This window comes from Chionomys nivalis, chromosome 1, assembly GCF_950005125.1.
Source record: "Chionomys nivalis chromosome 1, mChiNiv1.1, whole genome shotgun sequence".
Taxonomy (NCBI): Eukaryota; Metazoa; Chordata; class Mammalia; order Rodentia; family Cricetidae; genus Chionomys; species Chionomys nivalis.
Window position 1 is genome coordinate 199,356,532 of NC_080086.1, and position 26,271 is coordinate 199,382,802.

The following is a 26,271-nucleotide window of genomic DNA, read 5'->3' on the forward strand; positions in this document are numbered from 1 at the left end:
ACACCAAGAAGCATTGGATGGTGGCAGGTGCCTAATTAAAGGCCACTAGACAGAGTCAGGGTATTCCTGTGGGCTGAGGAGAGAGAACTTGTGATCCTCTGCTTACAGCCTCCAGCTCTTTCCTCTCCTACTAGGGGTCAAAGGTCCCAGGCTTCCAGGGTCTCAGAAGTCTAAGTAGGGACAATAGGAGAAGGAGCCTAAGTCAAAGGAGGATGCTCAGTGGATCTAGAGAAGAAACCTTAGCCACCAGGCCTCCTGATTCCACTGTCAAACCATAGAGGAGCTAGGGGAGAAAAGTGGTAGGGTGGAGTGGGGTGGGTGGGGTTATGATACAGCATTCTAATTAAAAATGCAAAACCAAAAAGTTTTCTAAGGGGAAATGAAAAAAGTATTTAAAAAATAACTTAGTTTATTTTCATATGAGTAAACATGCCATTTAAAAAAATGTTTAACCCATTGAATCTCAGACAATGCAAACTGTCTATTAAATCATAATTCACACTGAAGCATCAAAAGCCTAGGCAGATAATGACATTGTTTGCACTTCAGCATGGATTCAATTTTTCATGACATGTTTTATTTGCATACTTGAAAAATATTCTAAGAGGATTCAACTGTGTGCACTGAAGCTATTATCTAGGTAAGTTTTCTATGTCAAAATAAGAACACCACTCTTCAGTTTATTTTCTTTCTTTTTGGATACAGGGTCTCACTGTGTAACTCTAACTACTAGCTTGCTATTTAGACCAGGCTGGTTGCAAAGATTTGCCTGCCTTTGCCTATAGAGTGCTGGGATTAAGGCCATCTGCTATCATGACCAACTCAGCTTATATTTTCAATCTGAAAAATTCAAAAAGTATACAAATAAGGTTCTTAAATTTACAGATCGTGTAAATGTTTTAAACCCTAGCGAATCTCAAGCAACATACGTTTGTACTGATTAGTTCATGAAGTTGCTCCTCCAGTTATTCATATTCATGAAAGGACAGAAAGGGAATACTGGAGTCTACCTCAACAGCCAACTGCTGATTTTTTATGATCAATTTATACTTCTGTGCACATTTAGGAATTTTATACCACATTTTCTAAGAACGAAACAAATATGGAGTTAAACATGAGGCCATAATTAGAAAAAATAATTTTGTTCAGTTCTTAAACTGTTAAGTACTTTTGAGTAATTTTCTCAGAAAAAAAAACAGTATGTTGTTTCCTTCTACCACTTAGGGAATCACTGCTGGCTCAAAAAGTACATTTCTTTACATTAATTTTATTATAATGCAAACTTGTAAGATAATTTTGTAATTTCCATTCTTTTGCAAGTTGTAATACAATGATAATTGGTTTAAGGATTAAAAAAATCAAGTGATTTTTTTTTCCCCAAGACAGCATTTCTCTGTAGCTTTGGAGCCTGTCCTGGGACTAGCTCTGTAGACCAGGCTGGCCTCGAACTCACAGAGATCCACCTGCCTCTGTCTCCCTAGTGCTGGGAGTAAAGGTGTGTGCAACCAATGCTCCGCTCAAGTGATTCTTAGAGCAACGTTTTATTAGTCTTAACTATTTTAATTTCTTTTACATTCTAAATGAGAAAAAAATACAATATCTTAATATTTTAAAACCACTTCAAATAAAGGGAGAAAACGAAAAGCATCATTACAATTTTTAAAAAAACACTGAAACAGAGGCATGAGTTAATAAAATATTAACCTAATTCCAAGATTAAGACACAACAACAATGCAGATAGCTTCTTTTCTACACTGAGATCTAAAGATCACAGACTTCCTTTCAAGCCCCTAAATGTTTCAGCCAGGTAGATCTCTGGAGGCATTTAAATTTTTCAACGTAGCAACGAACTGAATTATTTATTTAGCTGATGGTTTTATTACCAGAATATCATCTTGTAGTACAAACTAAATTAAGACTTTTAACCACAAAGCATGGAAACACATGCCAGCACCTTACCTTGGCACACTGCATGTGATTGCAGCCTTCATTCTTCTGTATTGGAGACTTACAGTTTGCACAAGGCTTGGAGTTAGTTAACAACCACAGACAATTGGCAGCATCCTCATAGGCTTCACTGACTCCGACAACTTTAAGATACAGAGGACAAACATAAAAATGTATTATTAAGCATATGACTCCAGGTGGAACTAGACTTTTCTTTGCAGGCTGTCTCTCCAGTGTAATAATGTATTTTTTTTCATATTAGTGTTTATGAAGAAACTTTTACAATTACTTCAATTTTAATAATATAAGGACTTCTGTTCCAAAATTATTCTTAGAAAATGTACTTGAAATGAGATTTCTCTATAAATCTATACAAATAAAGTGGGGAAGAATCAAAGTTTTTTTTTATTTAAAAATGTATGTGCTTTGTTTAAATTAACTATTATACCCAAGAAAATTTTAGAATGACTACATTAGATCTAATGTTCTCAATTTGGGGGTTAAAAGAACATTTCACAGGGGTCAGCTAAGACCATCAGAAAACATAGTTCTGACAGAACCAAAACATATATTTCTTAGGAATCAAAATATGTTCTTCTGTCTGTCTCCTGGCAGGTCTGCTCACACGCAAATACACTCACATACAAGTAACCAAAGGTTGAGAACCATTGTGCTATACTATAATTTATATAGATTTTAATTATTTTAGATGTTTATTTTGTTCTATGTGCATGACTATGTTGTCTGCATGTATGTGTATCACATGCAACTTGGTGCCTGCAGAAGAGTGTTGGATCCCTTGCAACTGGAGTTGTAGATGATTGTGAGTTACCTTCTGGGTTTGGGATCCACATCTTCTGCAGAAGCAACAAGTGTCCCTAACCATTGAAAAATCTCTCTAGGCCCTGAACTATACTTTCTAAAACAGGTTAGTTGCAAACAAAATTATCAGGAATTTTTCCTAGTGGAAATTATTAAACACCAACATCTGTTTTGTGAGATAACTTGCTATGCATCGTCCAGGCCACCTACAAACCCAGAATTTGGCTTTCAGCCTTCAGAGTGCTGCAAATACACAAGAGCACCATTGTTTTCTTTTTTCTTCCTTTTTTTGTTTTTTTTTTTTAAATCTTTGATTATTTCAGATAAACAGATCCAAGGGTATATGCCTAAAAGTAAACATCAGTTCTTTTATTTACCCATGCTTGTAAGTCATCTAGAGAGCTCAGACTTAGTCTACTGGGTGGACTGTCTTCAACACCCTCTGGCTAGCTCACTCACAGCACATCACTGACTCCACTCCTGACTCTTCCATGTCCTTTCCATCCCCACTCTTTGTTGTCTGAGCTAGTGGCCTCCACATCTTTTGCCTGGACAATAGACACACAGGAAACTAACCCTTCTTCGCAGTTCCTTCTCCTTCCCACTTTCAACAACACTGACTACAGAGTGATCTTTGAAAAATAAAATTCTGCTTTTAATCTTTCATTTGCTTCTCCTTAACAAAAGGACTACAAGATAAAAGCTGGAGAGATGGCTCAGAGGAATAGAGCACTGGCTGCTCTTCCAGAGGTCCTGAGTTCAATTCCCAGCAACCACATGGTGGCTCACAACCATCTGTAATAAGATCTGGTGTCCTCTTCTGTACTGCAGGATACATGAAGGAAGAAACATACATAATAAATAAAAAAATCTTAAAAAAAAAATCAAATCGCTTTAGTAAACAGTGTGAAGTCCTTTACGACTTGGCAGGTTTTTCTAAGGGACTAGGGATGTATGGCTCGGTGGAGAAGTGCCTGTCCCACACCACCTTTATCAACTGTCTTCTTAAATTCATCTGTGATCTTAAGGAATATTATGGTTTTTAAAGATTCTAAGCATTCCATTTTAACTTCCCCCTAACAATTTAAAAAGTAAAATTAAAATTCTGTTTGTCCTGTAAGAATGGCAGGGATCTGTGGGTTGTCTTTTCTTTTCTCCCTCTGCACTGGGCAGCCTTACTTTTTCTGTAGTGAAAATGATGTCAGGAAAGTCACATAAGAGTCACTGTAAGTGGCCATTCAAGTCAAGGCTTTGATTCCATGCACTCTCTAAAAGAAGGTACAGTAAGTAAGGTTTGAGTTGTATTGTCCAAAGCAAGGAATGTTTCCCCAGTTCTTACATACAAGACAAAAAAAAGAAAAAAAGACAGAGATTGGGGCTAACTGATCCTTAGAAAGTGGCTCTAAATGTGAACAAGGGTTGGCTACTAGGAGTTGCCTTTCCATGGAACCTGGCAGCAGAGAGGAGCTGTTTTGCTGCACTGATCCCACAAGCTACCTCTATATGTCTGCATCTACAACACTACAGCACCAGCTTTTGCCTATACAATACTGGTTTTTAATTCCACATAGCAAAGAGAAACAGCAGCACTAGTGAGGTGACTAGGTCATACCAGTTTCTAACTTGAGAGGAAAAGGCTGGTGAGGAGAACTCACATTGTTTGGTGAGAAGAGGAATCTGAGAAGGAACTCATAATCGCTAGTGTGGTCAAGCTGTAGAGGCAATGCTGTAAAATCTAAACATATTTAAAGCATCTGATTCTTGTTTAAAAGAAAGAGCCTTTCTTCTCTTTTCAATATCAACACTATTTTTAGTTTAGAGATTCTAGCATATTCTTATGATCCGTATTGTTCATTGTTTTAACACATAAAGCACAATGCCATGCAAACAAAGCCGCTGTATGAAGCACAACAGAGCACTTTTCTTCCACTCTTAGAGAGAAGGCTCACTTTTTTTAAAAAAAATATTTAATTATTTATTAAGCATACAATGTACTGCTGGCATGGAAGGCACCAGGTCTCATTACAGATGGTTGTGAGCCACCATGTGGTTGCTGGGAATTGAACTCAGGACCTCTGGAAGAGCAGCCAGTGCTCTTACCCTCTGAGCCACCTCTTCAGCCCAAGAAGGCTCACTTCTAATTACATTCTAGGGCTTGTATGATGGTGATTAGGAACTGACTAACTGCTACTGTAATGAAACTTCTGGGGGATTTGCTTTCTGTGCATCCACTTCTTTGAACCCACCCTTCTGAGCAGCTGTGATGCATGTCCCATCAGTGAGTTTTCTTACTCCACTGGTTTTCAAACTCTTCCTCTAAGCTATATATATATATATATATATATATATATATATATATATATATATATATATATATATGTCTTATATACCTTGATCTTGTATTGTTAATAATTTGATGTGCTAGAGTCTCGTGATAAGAAATATTAGCTTCATTTAATAGCGTCAGAGCATGACAGAATCTAAGCCTCTTTAGTAGAACCACAATGTATACAGCCAGTGCACACACACACACATGCACATCCCTCTATATGCACTTGTATACAGACCACACACTCTTAAAGACTTGTTTCATTTAATGAATATATAAATGGTCTGCAAATTTTGTAAATTTACCATTTCACCAGACAATAACTATACCCACTTCTTACTCTGATTAAACACAACAGAATCAATTTAGCGCTTTAAAAGACTAGTCAATTGTTTATATGAAATCCTCTGAACTGAATTCTGGTATTTTTTAAATACTTTTTCTGATTAATTTGATTGTGTCACTTCTTTTGAATTTCACCACTCAAGGACTAGAAAACTGGGCTTAAGAGAAAAAAAACTCACAAACTTAAAATTTGGTAAAAAAAAAAAATGCTTATGACAGCTGAGTGGGGTGGCATATGCCCGAATCTGAGCTATTTAGGAGGCAGAGTCAGGAAGAGCACCAGTTTCATGTCAGCCTGGATAAGTTAGTAAGAAACTGTCTTAAAAATGGTTGTGACTGTTATTTTTTGTTGTACGAAGCAAACAGAGTAACCCTGGGGTGTGACACAAGTAGGTTCCCAGGCTTCTCTTGGCAATGGGGTTTTCAGTGCGATCTTGGTTTGGTGCCTCTTCGGTAGGGAAGTATAGGTGGACACTCTTTCTTCTAGCCTGTTTTCTAACATTCTTTCCATCTTTCTGAATCAAAATTTCATTTGGACAATTCAAAGAAAAAAATGTTAAGTTGCAGTCTATCTATCCCTGGCCAATAGAAATGTCGCGCATCTCATTGCTAATCTTACACTTTTTTCCTCCTCTTCCCATAGGATCCCTATTATGTACAAGGATAGTCTTTCCTAGGTCCAACACTAACCTCATCTTGCCAGTGAGGACTCTTACCCTCCCTCCAGAGTAGAAACTATCTGTGGGCCAGTTCTAAAATGGTGAGGGACAGTGTTGTGCTGTCCTAACTGAAACACTGCCTCTGGAAGAGGGCAATTCAGGAAAAAGATGATATTCATAAGTCTCAGGGAACTCCTGAAAGTTACAAGATTCACATGGCCCTGTCCCCAAGGTTATATCCGAAGTCACAACTACTGCAGAGAAAAGACACTCCAACCAGCCTAGCTGTTGTCAAGCAGGAACTCCAGGAACACAGCTTTATGTCATCACAAACTGAGGTCAATCTCCTCAAGACACAGCTGCCTTTGAGCCCACCATGCTACCAGTAGTCCCAAAAAAGCCACTGGATCACTAAGCTAGATTGGGTGGATTTGTTTCTCTGGCCTGCCATAGGTGCCCATTTGGGTCCCTGGAAATGTGATACAAGTAATTCTAACTATGAACCCTATAGTAACCCTGACTAAGAAAGTGGGAGAGTTGTAAGACGCTGAAGAAAGAAACTGAAGAAAGTATCAGAAGATGGAAAGCTCTCCCATATTCATGGATTGGTAGGATTAGCATAATAAAAATGACCAACCTACCTAAAAATCTACAAATTCAATGCAACTCCCAACAAAACTCCAGCACAATTCTTCATATATCATGAAATAACAATTTTTCTTCTTCATATAGAAATACAAAAAATCCAGGGTAGCTACAACAATCCCAAATAATAAAAGGACTGCTGGAGGTTTCACCATTCCCAATCTCAAATTATACTACAGAGCTATAGTAATAAAAACATCATGATATTAGCACAAAAACATAAACACTGATCAGTGGAAGCAAATTGAAGACCTAGACATAAATTCACATACCTATGGATACCTGATTGTGACAAAGAAGGCAGAAATACATAATGGGAAAAAAGACAGCATCTTCAACAAGTGGTACTGGTCAAACTCTATGATTTATAAAGCCAAATGAGTTGCTTAGACAATGGTTTGCATCATACTTCCTGGGAGGGAGTCTAGTTGAATTCAACAGAGAAGACAATGTCAGACCACAGTCACAATACTATCCCATCCAGGTAGTTTGGTGAGCCAATGTGTTTACTGGGGAATCACTTATAGGAACATAGGTGACTCAAAAGTCAGGAAAGTATGGGTGATGACTAAAAACACTGCAGCCCCCAAATTCTATTACACAAGGAACATGCAAACATTCCCTGCCAGTTTCCTGTGGTGGATTCAATGAGAAATGTTCCGTATTTGAGGCGTTGTTTGGGAGGCTTAGCTGATATAGCCTTGATGGAGGAAGATGTCACTGGGGGCAGGCTTTGAGTGCTTAAGGCTTTGTCCTACTCCAGTTCATTCTCTTTACTTCACGCTAGTTGACAAGATGCAAACTTTGAGCTTGTGGCTCTAGCTGCCATCATGGACACTTCTTTCTCTGGAACCCTAAGCACAAAAAAAAAAAAAAAAAACAAAAAAACAAACCTTCCTCCTTCTCTTGCTTGCTCATGGTGCTTTATCACAGCAATAGAAAATAATTAATATATATCCTCTAAAAATATTTCTCCAAATACTTGCTTTGCATATCAAACCACATACTTAGGCCATATTCTGTTTTAGAATAAAAAAGTATGCTAGACTAATTACATCTGGTAGCATAGCAATCTTCAAGCAACTAGGAAACATGCTAGATTTAAAACAATGACACTGCATTTTCTTTAAACTCCTGTGTCTATTTACGTCCACCCGAACTGAACTACTGCCTGCACAGCTCCATTACTCACCACAGCACCCTGCATTAAGGACTGAATTTCAGGCCCTCAGTACGCCATGCTGCTTCACAAAGCGACTTTACCCTGCCCGTGAGTGTGCTTCCTATTTTGGTCCACAAGAAGAGCACTGATGAGGTTTCAAATGTGCATCAAATTTGTTACCCTTCTCCCGAGATTACTGCCTCCATGCTCCCCTTTCCCCATAGTTCATCACAGAAATAATATCCTCTTACAATATCTGTGACACTTATAATATTGAAAACCTAAGTGTTAAGAGCATGGATAGTATCTAAATTTTATATTCAACACAAACAGTACTTAAATGAGGAAGACACCACTTAAAATGAACAAATTACTAACTTTTCCTAGCATTTCTACTGAGCACGAGGCAAATACTTCTAGAATTCCACTGAACATCTCCAACCATTTATCCTGCAAGTACCACACATTCAACATGCCTACATCAAGGGCCGTTCTTTTTCCTAGAAAGCAACATCTTTATCTGAACTTGCTAACTCTGACTGAAGGTATAAAGGTCTATCTTATGACACAAATTAAAACCCTCAACTTCTCAATCACTGGTCTCTCCATCCTTTAAGCTAGCCCTACTGTTACCAGCTATTCTGATAAAGATAGGTTTGATAAACACCATGTCCCTGCATAAATATTGTACTCCATGGCTTATTCTATTACGAGTTTCAGCAGACAACATGAACCTCAGGGATCTACAATACTGAGGACTAGCCCTCGGGCAATGGAAGACTCCCTTCCGTAAGGCCAAAGGTCTCATAGCTCCAGCCTCTCTGCAAGTGACGCTTCTGACACAAGCACCTTAGCCTCTAAATAAAGCCCGAGGCCAGTTTACAGTCTCTTGCCTTCACGAGAGCCTGAAGAACCCTTTCTCCCTTCAACTCAGCTCCAGCTAGCTCTTCTCACATTTCCTTAACTGTATGCTAGCATATGACATATAATAATCTGACAGTTTCTCCCAGTCCCTGCCTTCCCTAAAGGCTGATGCCATGCTTATTATGTGTTTGTTCTGAAGTATAGATTCACCACGTGAATTCTTACTAGCTCCATTATCTAAAACACATAAGACTCTCACTAAATCTTTATTTACATTACTTTAATAGGAAATAGTTGTTGTCAAATACTTTAGAAAATGGAAATTATTACAAAGAAAATATATTTATTTGTTAAATATGGGAATTACTATTAGGAAAAATGTAAAAAGGAATCCTTCAGAAATTCAAATCTATTCTGTCACTCGATATATGCCTTATGTCACTCAATCCAGGAGTCATCTCATCGGCAAAATGGGATTACTAACATCACTTCATATCCTTTCCACAATGGAGCAGAGATAATGTATTTATAGAAGTTTTAGAATCTGAATCAACTAAGCAGGTGTTCTGGCTCATTTTGTGTGTCAATTTCACACAAGCTAAAGTCATCAAAGACGAATGAATCTCAGCTGAGGAAATGCCTCCATGAGATCCAGCTGTAAGGTATTTTCTTAATTAGTGAAAAATGGGGGAGAGCCCAGTTCATGGTGGGTGGTGCTATCCCTGGGCTGGTGATCCTGGGTTCTATAAGAAAGCAGACTGAGCTTTCCTCTTGACTCTAGAGGGGTTCCCAGGGGTCCAGAGAGATGTCCCCAGCTAGGTCCTTGGGCAGCTGAGGAGAGAGAGCCTGAAATGGCCCGATCCTATAGCCATACTAATGAATATCTTGCATATCAGCATAGAACCTTCATCTGGCAATGGATGGAGATAGAGACAGAGACCCACACTGGAGCACTGGACTGAGCTCCCAAGGTCCAAATGAGGAGCAGGAGAGAACATGAGCAAGGAAGTCAGGACCGCGAGGGGTGCACCCACCCACTCAGACAGTGGGGCTGATCTAACAGGAGCTCACCAAGCCCAGCTAGACTGGGACTGAAAAAGTATGGGATAAAACCGGACTCTCTGAACATGGCGGACAATGAGGGCTGCTGAGAAGCCAAGGACAATGGCACTGGGTTTTGATCCTATTGCATGAACTGGCTTTGTGGGAGCCTAGCCTGTTTGGATGTTCACCTTCCTAGACCTGGATGGAGGGGCGAGGACCTTGGACTTCCCACAGGGCAGGGAACCCTGACTGCTCTTGGACTGGAGAGGGAGGGGAGTGGGGGGAGGGAGGCGGGGAGGAGGCAGAAATTTTTAATAATAATAAAAAAAAAGAAAGCAGACTGAGCAAGCTAGGGAAAGCAAGCCAGTAGGCAGCCCCCCCTCCATGGACTCTGCATCAGCTCTTGCCTCCAGGTTCCAGCTCTGCTTGAGTTCCTGTTCTGACTTCCTTCAATGATAAACTACAATGCTGAAGTGTAAGCCAAACAAACCAACCCTTCCTTCCAATTTACTTTTTGGTCATGGTGTTTTGTCATAGCAACAGAAACCCTAACTAAGGCAGAAGGGCTCATTCAGACGGAAGCAGAAGGCATGGGGCCGGCATGGGTCTGCATCAGGACCTCTGGTGTTTCTGTAGAACTCCTAACAGTGGGAACAGATGTACCTCTGAATCTTTTGTCTGTTCTTGAGATTCCCCCCCACCCTCACCCACACCTATTAGGTTGTCTTGTCCTGCTTGATATGAGGGCTTTTGCTTTGTATCTTATTTTGTTGTGTTTGTCTCTTGGAGGCCTGGTCCTTTCTGAAGGGAAATGGACGGGGAGTGGATCCAGGGGAAAGGAGAGCTGGGGGAAGTGGAAGTCAGAATATATTGTATGAGAGAGGAATCTATTTTCAATTATAAAAAAGTCTCAGTGTTTAAATAAATGTACAGAACTGCATAGTACCAAGAAATTAATATTTTACTGGAAGTTTTAGGGAAATAAGTGTTTTTCTTACCACAGACCATAACGCTTATCTTGTGAGTACAGAAAAAACAAGGTGGCCCACTAAAGAATGAAAAGGGCTTGGTGAGAAGGTTAAATATGACCCTCACTTGCACCTTAGGTTAAAATTTCTTGTTACAATCAAAGATCTGCCTGTGATTCTTCCCGGTATAAACTCATCTCCAAAAGGATCTACGTGAGAGAGGCCATGCTGAACATGGGGCCTGGCATTAGCAAGTTTGAAAATTTCTCTTAAATAAAGATTATGAGAAATATGACATTATCTTTTGAATGCCCATAGGAAATATGTAGTGCAGCTATGCAAAGTTCCACTTACGTTCCTCTGGCTTCATTTCAGTAATTTTTTGTAGCCAATTTTTCCATGTTTGGCAGTCACAAGGCTCATGTGCTTCACCAAGGCACTCCCTAAAAAACAAAACAGGAAAGTCATTGAAAAATAGTCCTCATCACTATCTGGAATCAAATACGTGGATGGCAAATATTAATCCAATTTTAAAATAGAAAAAACTAAGGCATAAATGAGATATGACACATTTCAAAAATGGCTTTGAAAATGGGATTCCAAAGCGGATGACTGCAGTTCAGTCTTTGAACACAGCATGGTTACACACTTTAAAGTACAACTTAGTTTGCAGCTGTAGGAGCCATAACAGAGCTATTAACCACTTTTGATTACTGTTACTCAGGTATGATCTTCGTTAGCAGCACTGCCACGAGACCCATTAGAGCAGGCCCAGAGACCTGGCAGCTCCATCACGAACACCCTCCTCCACTGTAGAGTCTGAGGAGCTCAGCTCCATCACGAACACTCCTCCTCCACTGTAGAGTCTGAGGAGCTCTGTGTAAGGAGCTCTTCTAGTTTCATCTACCTGTGTCCACTCACTGCAGACCCCGCCCCCAGCGCTGGGGTTATAGACACCTGCTTTTATGTGGGGGTTAGGGATCCAAACTCAGGTCCTTATGTTTGCACAGCAAGTACTTAACCCACACAGCCATTTCCCCAGCACTGGAAAATCATATTTGAACAGTTACGTTTACCTCCAAAATCTCTGGTAACTGCCAGTGCAAGCAACCAAAAGTTACTTTTACAAGGATTTTTGAAATTAGATATAAATAACTGAAAATATCAGCCGGGCGGTGGTGGCGCACGCCTTTAATCCCAGCACTCAGGAGGCAGAGACAGGCGGATCTCTGTGAGTTCGAGGCCAGCCTGGTCTACAAGAGCTAGTTCCAGGACAGGAACCAGAAAGCTACAGAGAAACCCTGTCTCAAAAAATTAAAAAAAAAAACCCTGAAAATATCAATCATTCATTTGTAACTCAACTACACATTCATTCTATGAATATATTAGAGTTCAAATATTAAGAAAAAGTCTAAACCCTTTATCACTCATTTTGTTTGAACATGGTGTAATATCGTGTTCTAGAAAGTGTCATTAGGGAAAGAAACTCCAAAGGCTGGACATATTAACACCACTGCTACTACCTTCTTAAATAAAAATCTTATTTGTAAAGGTTAAGTTTATTAAGACATACCAGTTGGCTTAGATAATGCCTTACAAACTAAGAGGTAATATTTCACTATACTTAAAATATACTGATAATGATTTTACTTCATACTCATTAGCATAATTATTATTGAAAACTAGAAATAACAACTGTTGGTGAGGATTTAAAAAACTGGAGCTCTTGGGCACTACTGATACAAATGCTAATGATGAAGGTGTCTGGGCAACAGCTTAGTGGTTTTCTACCACGTGAAACAGAACTACTACTGTCTAACTCAGAAATCTCATGCTCAGGTATTGTATTATGATGTGTTTCTTTTCGGTGACAAAGTAACAGCATGACAGAAGTATCTTAGGGAGAGGCAGGTTTACTCTGAGCTTAAGTAGGGAATTCATCATCACGGTAGAGAAGGCATGGGGCTTGGGTCCCACCTGTGACACAGCCAGCAACCCACTTCCTCAGGCTTAGGCCCCCATGTCTCAGAGGCTCCATAAGGCCCCAAAACAGTGCATCAGCTTGGGACCAGGGGCTCAAACACGTGAACTTCATTTTGCTAAAGGAAATAAGCAAAATACAAAAGGATAAAAACTGCATGATTTCACTACTATTAAAAGTAGAGTAGGCTAATTTACAGACAAAGAAGACAAAACAATGATTTTGTCAATGGCTGTTGGGGAAAGAACGTGGGAGAAGGGCTCTTCCACAGTCACAGGTTCTCTGGGGATCATGAGGACGGTAAGAGGTGGGAGTCACACTTTGATGGGGGACTTCAGCCAATCACATGCTGCTTAAGGTGTGTTCCCCTGGGGCCACGCAAAAGCAATAAAAACATCCTTATGCCCTTGCTCTTCCGCTTTTGGTTCCCTGTGCTCCTGGTGTTCGTGGGATCTTTGGTCGTGTAAGTTTTCCCTTTTTCCTCAATTATTAAAAACTAAATCTTTTATACTGAGCTGGTCTGGTTATTTATCAATCGCCCACGCCCCTTCAACACTTAATAGCAACTTAAAAGCTACTCAAAACCGCTAGGTTGTTTAAAAACACTAGTGCACGTGCTATATGCTGTGAAGTGCAGACTCAGATCTGTGATCACTGTAAACTTTCATTACACACCTGGACCAGCATACAGAAGTAAGGAGTACATGCTATTGCCAGAGAGAAGCAGTGCTCCTATCTGGTGCCTGAGAATTCATGTCGGAATGCAGAAGGTACATTTCTTGGCACTCATTATTATTATTATTGTTATTATTAGTTTATTTTTTTTTTTTTGGTTTTTCAAGACAGGGTTTCTCTGTGGTTTTGGAGCCTGTCCTGGAACTAGCTCTTGTAGACCAGGCTGGTCTTGAACTCACGGAGATCCGCCTGCCTCTGCCTCCCGAGTGCTGGGATTAAAGGCGTGCGCCACCACCGCCCGGCAGCACTCATTATTTTTAAAGCCTACTTGTTAATTATATTTCAAGAAAGCAGAAAACAAAATCCTAGGATGAAAAAAGTTATACATCTTCAGAAACTATAAGAGATGAGTGAAATCAATAAATATAAATTAGTTCCATTAAGTTTTTTTCACCCACCCCTGGAGACTAAATAGCATATTCACTATCTTTTCCTAGAAGAATCAATAATAGTATATTGGTCCTGCTGTAAAAATATATTTTGAGAGGAAAAAGAAAATTATGGAGGAAAAACCCAATGCTGTAAAACAGAATCTAAAAAGCCAATCAACACTTCTTCAAAAGGCCGTAACTGCTTATTGGTGTGCATGGCTCTCTATAACTGTGTGGCATTAGATAGCAGCAGAAGGCCTTCCTTCCCAGTCTCGCAGGACACAGGTTTGCTCTTGCTGCAGGTGACAGCCCAATCAGTGATGTGTTCAAAGTGTGATGACAGTTTGACAGCTCCCATGGACACTGAGAGTGGGTGTAAAGGAGACACTTCTAAGAAGCTTCAGGAAGGACTGTGGAGTAGAAAGTGAACCATGGCTGCTATTTAATGCTATTTTTGAGCACTAACTCATCTGTGAAAAGAGGTTTGGACTCGAGTATTACAATAAAGGATACTAGATAGAGTAGCTGGTTGATAATCTAGGTTGAGAAGTAGTCCTGCTGATATCATGAAGTTAAATTCTTTGATTTTTTTGTACTTCTGAGATGTGGTTTTGCTGTGTAAGTGTCTGACTTTAAACCTGTTACCCTTCTGTCTCAGACTCCTAAGTTTACAAGGAAGATTTAATTGGTGAATGCTATCTGTTGCCTATTGAAATTGTATTTCAGGATGTCCATAGAACATGGTATGGAGGAGGACCTTGGCTAGTATTATTAATGGAATTGATCTACCAGGGTTATGAAGAAAAATGTGGGTGCCCAGAGTCTTCACCCCTGGAGGCTAAGCTAACATCAACAAAACAAGGCCTTTCTTGAAGATGTGTCGATGTGCACCACTGTTGGTAGGATACAAACTGGGTGAGAAAAAAATCTTCTACTCCTTTAAAGTTTAACTTCTTGATTAAAAAAAATTCTATCAAGATCTAAGAAATTTCATTTATATGTAATTATACAACCTTAGTAATCACAAATAGTGAGTGATTTAATTAAGAATCATCACTTTGATAGTTATTTGCTTTAGTTACAGTTCTAAGTCTTGAAGGCAACCTCTGGTCACTGGATGTCTTCCTCTATTATCTGTCTGGCCATCCACCCACTCACCCACCCATTTTTTTGAGGCAGGATCTCTCACTGAAGCAAGACTAGCTGGCTAGCAAGTCCCAGAATCCTCCTTTGTTGGCTTGCCCAATGCTGGTTTACAGGTGCACACCACCTCTTTTGGCTTCTTATTTGGGGTTGGGTATCTGAACATAGGTTCTCATGCTTATGAAGCAAACAAACACTTTCCCAAGCAGCCATCTCTCTAGCCACTGAACTTAAATTCCTAACAATTCTTTCCCAGGGGTCACCAAAGGCCATCAGAAAACACATTATTTCTGATGGTCTTAGGAACTGAGACACTGCTCTTTTATCTGTCTCCAGGCAGGTCCGCCCACATGGAGATAAGCTCACACAGGAGTACTTGAAATTGTATTAATGGGTTGTGCATTAGGAAGGTTGAGAACCACTGTAACAGTGGTTGCTTGTTGATCACTGAACCACACTGTGAGGCAGAGTTAATAAGGCTCAAATGCAGACTCTTAGAATATCAATATAAATTTTACTGGAATTCAATAAATTGAACTTTCAAGCAGTGTTTGAATATGCTGTTCTGTAAAGAGTATTTACAATATTTTAGCAATGACTGAGATTTGCTGAATAAAGAACACCACATCATTATTTCCAGATTGTAAAGACCTGGGAAATGCTACTAGTCACCAGGGCACTTTCACAGTCAGATACTGTCAATCAGGAAAAGCCATTCTTTCCATATGTGGAGCTACTAACTCAGGGGACTGATTGTAATTATTTTATTCTCCCAAAAGGATAACTTTATTTTAATTGGAGGATGTTTAAATAGTCTCTCTGACTATGATGTCTCCAGCGAGAAAGATGAGCCCTAACTGTTCTTTACTGTAATTAGCATTCACGGTCCTAGGTATGATAGCACGTGTCTGCAATTTCAGTAAACAAATATCCATTGTTATACAATGTTAATCCCACCACATTATTATTTACAGTATCTTTCCAGTGACACTTCTCTTTGTTTTGTTGGCACTGTGGGTGGAACCTGGAACCTCCTGCATAGTAGTTAAGTGACCTACCACTCAGCTACATCTTGCAGCCCTTTCCAGTAAACTTGAGGAAATTATTCTAAGGTAGGTTTAATTGTCTACTGACTCACAGGAGAACCTTCCAAGTGAGTTCCCAGTACAAGTGCAAAAACCTGTCATTTGAGTTAAGGCCATTCTGGAGCAAGATGATTTGAATACCATGTTAAATCTTAGCTCTGGATTGGTAGATATGGATGCTGGTGGCCAAGAAATATTTCTGACAAAGAATCTTTAAATGTTTCGTCTAAGGCAAGACAGACCCTGCTAATTAGAGGGCAGAGAAGTTACTCACTAGTATATGCAAGCTATAAATGGAAAACAGGGGGACCAGTCACTGGTTAAAGTCATTGCCTTCCAGTTTGTGGATACCACCTAGCGGTGATTTATTTCACTTCAAATAACAAAAACTATTTAAATAGGTTAAGGGGAGAAAGCATTCTAGATTCAAACATTTTGTGGTTTTTGTTCTTTGGTCATCACTGGAAAACTTTCTGAGGTTCAATAGGTAAAGTGCTTGCTGCAAAAGCATGAGGAACTGAACTCATGCTGTGGGATAATCCTTCCGTACTCTGAATACATATTACTCTCATTGGTTGGTAATAAAGCTGATTTGGCCTATGGTGAGGTGGGAAAGATAAACTGAAAATACAGAGAGGAAGCAGGATAGAGTCAGAGAGACAGAGGAACCAGCTGCAGGGAAGCAAGATGCTAGAGGACAGATAAAGCCATGTGGCAAAGTACAGATTAATACAAATGGGTTAATTTACATTGTAAGAGCTAGTTAGTAATAAGTCTGAGCTTTGGCTGAGCATTCTGTAATTAATATAAGCTTCTGTGTGTTTATTTGGGACTGGGTGGTTGGGACAAAAAGAAAGCTCTGCCTCTGTTTACAAATTCAGATCCCTAGTACCCATGTAAAAGCCAGGTGAGGAGATGCACAACTGTAATAGCAATGCTGGAAGATGGAGACAGGAGGATTATGGGTTTGCAGTCTAAACAGGTGAGCTCCTGGTTCAGTGAGAGATACTGTCTCAAAACTCATCATAGAGGACAGGGCAGATGGTTTGGTGGATAAGAGTGCTTACTGTTCTTTAGTGGACCTGGGTACAGTTCCCAGCAGCCACATTAGGAGGGACCTGATTACATTCTTCTCAACTCCCCAGAAACGGTACACATGTAGTGCACATACACATAAACATAAAATAAGAATAAATGCGGGCTGGAGAGATGGCTCAGTGGTTAAGAGCACTGACTGCTCTTCCAGAGGTTCTGAGTTCAATTCCCAGCAACCACATGGTGGCTCACAACCATCTGTAATGAGGTCTGGCGCCCTCTTCTGACATTCGGGCATACATGGAGGCAGAATCTTGTATACATAATAAATAAATAAATCTTAAAAAAAAAAAAGAATAAATGCATGTTTTAAAAAAAGGTAGAGAGCAACAGAAAAAATTGTCGGCAAGCTCTGTACACACAGAGATGGGTACAAGTGAATAAATGCACACACACCACAGAAGATGGTTTAATAACTGTTGGGGAAAAAGAAAGAGGCAAAGCCAGTCACAGTCTTTACTTTGTAAAGTTCTCTCTTGTACAATTTCCTTTCACAAGAGATTTTGTTACTTGGTGGAACAATATAATAGCATCAGATGTGGTCATTTTGACTCAGAATTTCTGATTACAAGTTCAAAACATTTATCCTATATTACCAAGAAACAAAGAATGAAAAAAAAGGATTGTATATTAATGCTCAGAGTGCGGGACAGGCAATATAGGAAGTCCAGAAAACTATGTAGCAATCATATAGTTGAATGAGTATCAAAATTGAAAGGCAGCTAGATTAAACTAACTTAAAATTTGAGTTTGTTCTACATAAAATCTAATCTCATTTCATTTAAGTCAATTCCCCTCAGACTTATGTACAGAAAATGTTTCAATGTATGAAGTTCTCTGTTGTCCTTCTGCATAAGCGAGAGAACAAATGACCAAATGCGACCAAAGTCAATGTATAGTCTTTCACAGATCCCAGACTGGAACAGAATTCACACCAGAGCCTGAGGGCCTGGACAACCATCTCCAGTGGATCTTGATTATTACTAGCCTGATATTTTTAGTCAACAGAAAGAGTAAACTGGTACATTTCTCCAAAGGTGGGCAAATTTACCATTACACTATGTATGTGTGCACGCACGTATATGCGTACAGGCGTGTGTGTGCGCGCGCGTGAGTGTGTGTGTGTGGTTTTAAAGTATGACCTACCCTCAAAAAATAGAGTCTATTTGTTCTAGATCAAAACAAGCTTATTACATGGAGCATAAAGAGAATGCAGAATAGAAGGAAGTAATGTTCCACCTACATGGCACAATGAGAAATCTAGTAAAATCAAGACCATGGAAATCACAAAACTTTGGGTAAATCTAGTCAGAGGTACTTTTTATCCTTCAAAACTTTATCTTTAGAATCTTTTATCTCTCTGAAAATGTTATATTTAAATGTTTTCTAGGCACTTGCTTTCCTTCTTTGTAGTGTTTCCACTTTAAAACCTAGCATCTTAAAACCAGGATTCCTCAATTGAAGCAAAGCGCTCATAAAATGATTTATATGATAAGTTTTCTGAATTTTCCCAGGAATGGTATACAAATGGTATCATTCTAGAAGCATAGGGAGGATACGATGGGTGCCTTTGTGGACAAGAGCTTGGTTTTTTCAAGAGATATCATAGTGACTTAAAAGAAAAAAATAAAAATCTTTTTTATTATTTAACACCCATAGTCCTCAGTAAAGTTGGTTGATACCCATCTAAATTCCATTTTTCTGTAGAAAGTAATGCTCATTTGCATTTATTAAGTTATTTTTCTTGCTATAGTTCCATTTATCTTTAGTATTAGTGAGGTAGAGTCAGTAACATGGTAAATAATAAAAAATTGTAAAAGCGTAGAGAGGCAATTCTTCTTTTAAATGTTTAGAAAAATTACCTTTAATACATGTGAACAGAACTTATTGCTAAGAATTTTGTTGGTATGTTAATTTGTTCAGTCTGATTTAGCCAGAAAAGTAGTAAATGGAAGAAAAGTAGAAAAATGGCATTGTTTTCTTAATTACTATACCCAAACTCCAGTAAGCAAACTATTTTTGTAAAAGATGAAACAATAACCATTTTAACTAACTGTATACCAATGGCAAGAACTCAATTCTGCTGTTACAACTGCAAAACAGACACAGATAATACATAAATAAACTTGCATGGAAGGGCACAATTGTGTTCCAATAAAATTTTATTTTTAAAACTAGGTATACATAAAAGGAATTTGGCAATGACTCTTCTGTTTCTATATTGTGAAATACATTAAGGAGTATAGGTATAAGCTCTTCTTGGAAGTTCTGGTAGAATTCTGCATTGAAACCATCTGGTCCTGGGCTTTTTTTGGAAGGGAGATTTTTGATAACTGTTTCTAATTCTTCGCGACTAACAGGTCTATTTAGATAATTCACCTGGTCTTGGTTTAGGTTTGGTATATGGTACTTATCTAAAAAAGTGTCCATTTCTTTTGCATTTTCCAGTTTTGTGGCATAGAGGCTTTTGTAGTAAGATCTAATGATTCTCTGAATTTCCTCTGTGTCTGTGGTTATGTCCCCCTTTTCATTTCTGATCTTATTTATTTGCGTGTTCTCTCTCTGTCGTTTAATTAGTTTGGATAGGGGTTTGTCAATCTTGTTGATTTTCTCCAAGAACCAACTTTTTGTTTCATTGATTCTTTGGACTGTTTCTGTGTTTCTATTTTGTTGATTTCTGCCCTCAGTTTGATTATTTCCAGTCTTCTACTCCTCCTGGGTGCTTCTGCTTCTTTTTTTTCTAGAGTTTTCAGGTGTGCTGTTAAGTCCCCAATGTATGCTTTCTCCGTTTTCTTTAAGTGGGCACTTAGTGCTATGAACTTTCCTCTTAGCACTGCTTTCATCGTGTCCCATAGGTTTGAGTATGTTGTCTCTTTGTTTTCATTAAATTCAAGGAAGACTTTAATTTCTTTCTTAATTTCTTCCTTGACCCAGGTGTGGTTCAGTAGTTGACTGTTCAGTTTCCATGAGTTTGTCAGCTTTCTGGGGGTAGCATTGTTGTGCCTTCTAACTTTAATCCGTAGATCTTGAGAGGACAATAATCAACTTTATATGGGAAAACAAAAAACCCAGGATAGCCAAAACAATCTTATACAATAAAGGAACTTCTGGAGGCATTACCATCCCTGACTTCAAACTCTATTACAGAGCTACAGTATTGAAAACAGATTGGTACTGGCATAAAAACAGAGAAGTCGACCAATGGAATCGAATAGAAGACCCTGACTTTAGCCCACAAACCTATGAACACCTGATTTTCGATAAAGGAGCTAAAAGTATACAATGGAAAAAAGAGAGCATCTTCAACAAATTGTGCTGGCAAAACTGGATGTCAATCTGTAGAAGAATGAAAATAGATCCATATCTATCACCATGCACAAAACTCAAGTCCAAATGGATTAAAGACCTCAATATCAGTCCAAACACACTGAACCTGATAGAAGAGAAAGTGGGAAGTACTCTACAACACATGGCACAGGAGAACACTTCCTACGTATAACCCCAGCAGCACAAACACTAACACATCATTGAATAAATGGGACCTCCTGAGACTGAGAAGCTTCTGTAAAGCAAAGGACACTGTCACTAAGACAGAAAGGCAACCCACTGACTGGGAGAAGATCTTCACCAACCCCGCAACTGACAAAGGTCTGATATCCAAAATATATAAAGAACTCAAGAAATTAGACCGTAAAAGGTTAATCAATCCAATTATAAAATGGGGCACTGAGCTGAACAGAGACTTTTCAACAGAAGAAGTTCAAATGGCCAAAAGACACTTAAGATCGTGCTCAACTTCCTTAGCAATCAGGGAAATGCAAATCAAGACAACATTAAGATACCATCTTACACCTGTCAGAATGGCTAAAATCAAAAACACCAATGATAGCCTCTGCTGGAGAGGTTGTGGAGTAAGGGGCACTCTCATCCATTGCTGGTGGGAATGCAAACTTGTGCAACCACTTTGGAAAGCAGTGTGGCGGTTTCTCAGGAAAGTCGGGTTCAACCTATCTCTCGACCCAGCAATACCACTATTGGGAATATACCCAAGAGATGCCCTAACATACAACAAAAGTATATGCTCAACTATGTTCATAGCAGCATTGTTTGTAATAGCCAGAACCTGGAAACAACCTAGATGCCCTTCAATGGAAGAATGGATGAAGAAAGTATGGAATATATACATATTAGAGTACTACTCAGCAGTAAAAAACAATTACTTCTTGAATTTTGCATACAGATGGACGGAAATAGAAAACACTATCCTGAGTGAGTTAAGCCAGACCCAAAAAGAGGAACATGGGATGTACTCACTCATATTTGGTTTCTAGCCATAAATAAAGGACATTGAGACTATAATTCGTGATTCTAGAGAAGCTAAATAAGAAGGTGAACCCAAAGAAAAACATATAAGCATCCTCCTGAATATTAACCTTCATCAGGCGATGAAAGAAGACAGAGTCCAATATTGGAGCACTGGACTGAAGTCTCACGATCCAAAGGAGGAGCAGAAGGAGAGAGAGCACGAGCAAGGAACTCAGGACCGCGAGGGGTGCACCCACACACTGAGGCAATGGGGATGTTCTATCGGGAACTCACCAAGGCCAGCTGGCCGGGGTCTGAAAAAGCATGGGACAAAACCGGTCTCGCTGAACATAACGGACAATGAGGACTACTGAGAACTGAAGAACAATGGCAATGGGTTCTTGATCCTATTGCACGTAATGGCTTTGTGGGAGCCCAGGTAGTTTGGATGCTCACCTTACTAGACCTGGATGGAGGTGGGTGGTCCTTGGACCTCCCACAGGGCAGGGAAACCTGCTTGCTCTTTGGGCTGAGGAGGGAGGAAGACTTGATTGGGGGAGGGGGGGAATGGGAGGTGGTGGCAGGGAAGAGGCAGAAATCTTTAATAATTAAATTAATTAATTAATAAAAAAAGAAAAAAGAAAGAAAAAAAGAAAAAAAAAACTAGGTATACATAGTAATTAGATGGCCTCTGATCTCCAACATGGTATTTTTATAGAAAAGGCAGGAAACAGACAAGATAATATAGGGATAGCTCCATTACTGTGCCGTTTTACGATTGCCAGTGCTATGACTAGACTGACTTGAAAACTGGAGTTTTAATCTTAAAATGTCAAGGGTATTTAAGTTCAGTAGGTGAAGGTGCTTGCTACCAAGTCTGACAATCTGAATTTGATCCCTGGAATTCAGATGGTGCAAGAAAAGAACTGTCCTCTGACTTCATATGTTCACTAGGACACTCATGTATCCATACACATACATAATACATACTCACTAGTAAATAAATTTTAAAATGTGATTAATTCTGGAAATAGACAAAAGGCAGAATTCTTATTTGGATCATCTAACTAAATAAAATTATTAATTGAATCTACCTGAAATAAATGAGAATGCTAATTACTAATAAAACTGAATGAGTGTGCAGAGTTACATAGTTACATAGTCTTTGCAATATTAATTGAGCAATATTGAGTTCAACCTTACTCAGTACTTAGGAGGCATTAGAATATTATGTTTAGAATATTATTTTTAGATGTGTTATATTTGTTTATGTTGTCGAATACTTGTTTAATGATGCAAAGATGTCCTGCATTCTTTTATGTAAATTTGTTTAACTCTGTGAAGCTGTATTACTTTGCCTGTCTAAAACACCTGATTGGTCTAATAAAGAGGTGAATGGCCAATAGCAAGGCAAGAAGAGAAAGGATAGGTGGGGCTGGCAGGCCAAGAAAATAAATAAGAGGAGAAATCTGGGAGAAAGATGAGGAGCAGGAAAAGGAGGAGGACTCCAGGAGCCAGCACCAAGCTACACAGCAAGCCAGGGAGTAAGAAATAAAGGTAATAAATAGAGAAATGTAAAAGCCCAGAAGGCAAAAGGTAGATGGAATAATTTAAATTAAGAAAAGATGGCTAGAAATAAGCCAAGATAAGGCAGGGCATTCATAAGAGAGTCTCTGTGTGTGATTACTTGGTAACTGGGTGATAGGCCCACAAAAGAGCCAAAAAAGAGTAGAAAGTAAAAACAACCAACATCACTAGAAGCTAAGTAAAATAGAAGCTATGTGTTGTCATAAGTTTTTTTCTTTCGTTTGTTTGGGTGTTTATTCTGCTGGTGTTGGTTTTGGTTTCACTAGACAGGGTTTCTCTGTGGATCTTTGGCTGTCACTTTTTCAGACTACGCTGGCCTCCAACTCACACAGACTCACCTGCCTCTGCCTCCCGATGCTGGGATTAAAGTATGCACCATCATGCCCGGCTAGTCTTAAATTCTTAACTAGAATCATGCTTTACAGTTACCTGAGAATTCATTTTGGGAGAGCCTCTCTAAAAAACATGCATGTTTTAAGTCCAGGATGGAAATCTGGAAAAGACTGCAAACCCTAAACACCCCTGGCTTAGAATGGCTGCCAAAGGCTTATAGTTTAATGAAGACATGAAGCTTTGAAAATTTCCTAATCTATGACCACCACTTTTGTTGTTATGGGTGAAGTAATGGGCTCTGGAATCAACAGGGGTCTCCACTTTCATTTCTGTCATTTCCTAGCTGTACAACATTAAGAAATGTCTCCATGACTGAGCTTCCTTACGTGAATAAAACAGTATTTAATTCAGAGCATTGGGAGAATGATTCAACTAAAATATATAATCACACTTAAAAGAGTTGGCATGGTGCAGATATCAAGCCCACGATAGTTATGAACTGTTTATTACACATTCCTAAATTACTAAGAATAGTATCAAGTATACGGCAACTTAAACACCAGATTCAAAGTTCCAAATCTTTACAAACTGTGAGCACAGGGTGCAGTGTGGTGGCTCTGGCTTGTCTTATACTAACCAGCAGAAGAGGTGTCCTTTTCCGCAGTCCACAGCAGGGGCTCTTAGCAAGGGGAAGCTGAGTGTGTCAGACCCAGAGGGATTTGACCCCTGCTTCGTCAGTCTGACTGCTCTTTCACAGCCTGCAGTTGGACACCATTTAATGGCAGGATTATTTTCAACAAAGGCCTGTTTAAAAACCATAATAATTAGAAAAACAAAAGAAACTATTTCAGCTGCAAATTTTAAAACAGAATGCATCTCCACAGTGATTAAAAGCAAACAAAAGAATGAAATCAAACACAGGAGTTTAGCTTTAAAAAATACTAAAACCAGAACTAGAAATACTTCAAAAGCAAAAATATGGCATTTACCTTAGTAATAGAATGGTTTTTAAAAACGGTTTTTCTTTAATCTAAAAGGTAGGTAAATGATAACAAAGTAAAAATGCAATTATCTGCAAAAAGGTGTCTAACATAGGAACGATTTGGTTCATATTAAGCCACTTTTTGATTAAATGTAAGCAGAAACTTGTGTATAACTATGTTATATTTTAATACTAAATTTCTAAATGTCATTTTGATAAATACATAAAAATCAGTATTATAATACTTTCTACATTGAAGAGGTAGGGCCTAATGTTTTTAAGATTACATAATAGTATTTAGAGTAAGAAAAATCATACAAAATAATTAAAATAAAAGTTTTAAGTTATATACACAAAAAGAATAATTTTTATGTTTAATTCTTAAATGAAAAAAGAATAGGAAAAAAAGCAAAAATTTTAATTTATGTATTAAACTATTATTTGGAATAAAAATTATTTTCAAGTTAAAATTTTTTAAAAAATATTCCTCTCAGGAGTATAAACTATTGTTTGGGAAGAGTAGCTATAAATGAATGCTATTTTCAACAATTAGTTATAAAAAAGGGACAAGAAAATTAGTAAAGAATATCAATAGCTTTTTTGTGGGGTGTTAACTTTCATTTTTCCTTTTATACTTATAAAATGCTGCTTTGGTTCAAAGTTTTAATAATATTACCATTCACATATGCATTTTTTCTGGAAAATAGCACTATTTTGTTTATAAAAATAAAACACAGGCTTAATAAGCCGGTACCATACCTTAATATCAAACTGTAGGTAGCGTTTGTCCATCTCCTTAGAAACTACGCTTTCTATAATATCTACAGGCACAAGTTGAAAGCATTCATATGCAGGGCAGAAAATGTTATGGGCTTCACCTTCTTGAATTTTCAGATTTAAAAACCTGTTAAAATATCAATTGACAGAAAAAAGGGAGAGGATGTAAGTTATTTGTATGTCCTAAGACTTTCGTTTTGATGAATTTTCTATGACAGTGTTGTTAAAATAACACCAAGAGCATGCACCAAAACCCGTGTTTCTTCTCCAGTATGATATAACTTTGTACTTTCAAAAATCTGAAACATTTCTTCACATAAAAAAAACTCAGACCCGAGTGATCTAGAAAGGTTATATTAAATACTCAATATTCTTTCCCTTTAAATAAATGGGAAATTAACAAGAGATAAATCAAGTATTTTGTAGGAGCAATAGAATATACAGCATACTTTTTAAAAGAAAACTTTTTTCTTTATATTTCTTTTTTTTTTTTTTTTTTTTTTTTTGTTTTTGTTTTTTCGAGACAGGGTTTCTCTGTGTTTTTGGAGCCTGTCCTGGAACTAGCTCTTGTAGACCAGGCTGGTCTCGAACTCACAGAGATCCGCCTGCCTCTGCCTCCCGAGTGCTGGGATTAAAGGCGTGCGCCACCACCGCCCGGCCTTTATATTTCTTTAGATGAGTATTAAAATGAATTCTGTGTTATTTTCTATGTACACTAATGAGGTAGTAAGAAAAACTCGTATTGCAAAATAGTTGAATCAACTCAGAAAAAGTTTTGAGCTAGAAAAATTTTAGTCTTTAGCAATTTATTTTAATGATAAAAGCCTTATTTTTGCCATATTTTAATGAGCATACTAATATGTACTTTTCAGAACTGCCAACACAGATTAGATAGTAAAATATATGCAAAAAGAATCCGTATGTTTCTGAAGGTGTTATAACTATTATTTAGTATGTATATACAAGTAAGAAACACACTTATTATGTCTGGATTTTAATGGAATTAAATTTTTTTCAGACAAGCTCTTATGTACCCTAGGACATAACTGAGAATGTGCTCTTGCCTCTACGCCCATGTACTGTTGAGACTG

At 38.4% G+C, this 26,271-nt stretch overlaps 1 protein-coding gene across 8 annotated transcripts in view; it reads right to left on the reverse strand.

Annotated features, from left to right (window-relative positions):
* Ankib1 (ankyrin repeat and IBR domain containing 1) overlaps nt 1-26,271 on the reverse strand; it is a 157,441-nt gene that overhangs the window by 23,857 nt on the left and 107,313 nt on the right. For all 8 annotated transcript variants that reach the window (XM_057765633.1, XM_057765599.1, XM_057765625.1 and 5 more), the window contains 4 exons: nt 25,163-25,307; nt 24,059-24,225; nt 11,141-11,229; nt 1,961-2,091 (listed from right to left, as the gene is read on the reverse strand). In XM_057765633.1, the coding sequence (XP_057621616.1) occupies nt 1,961-2,091; nt 11,141-11,229; nt 24,059-24,225; nt 25,163-25,307 (532 nt within the window). The remainder of the gene's footprint in view (nt 1-1,960; nt 2,092-11,140; nt 11,230-24,058; nt 24,226-25,162; nt 25,308-26,271) is intronic.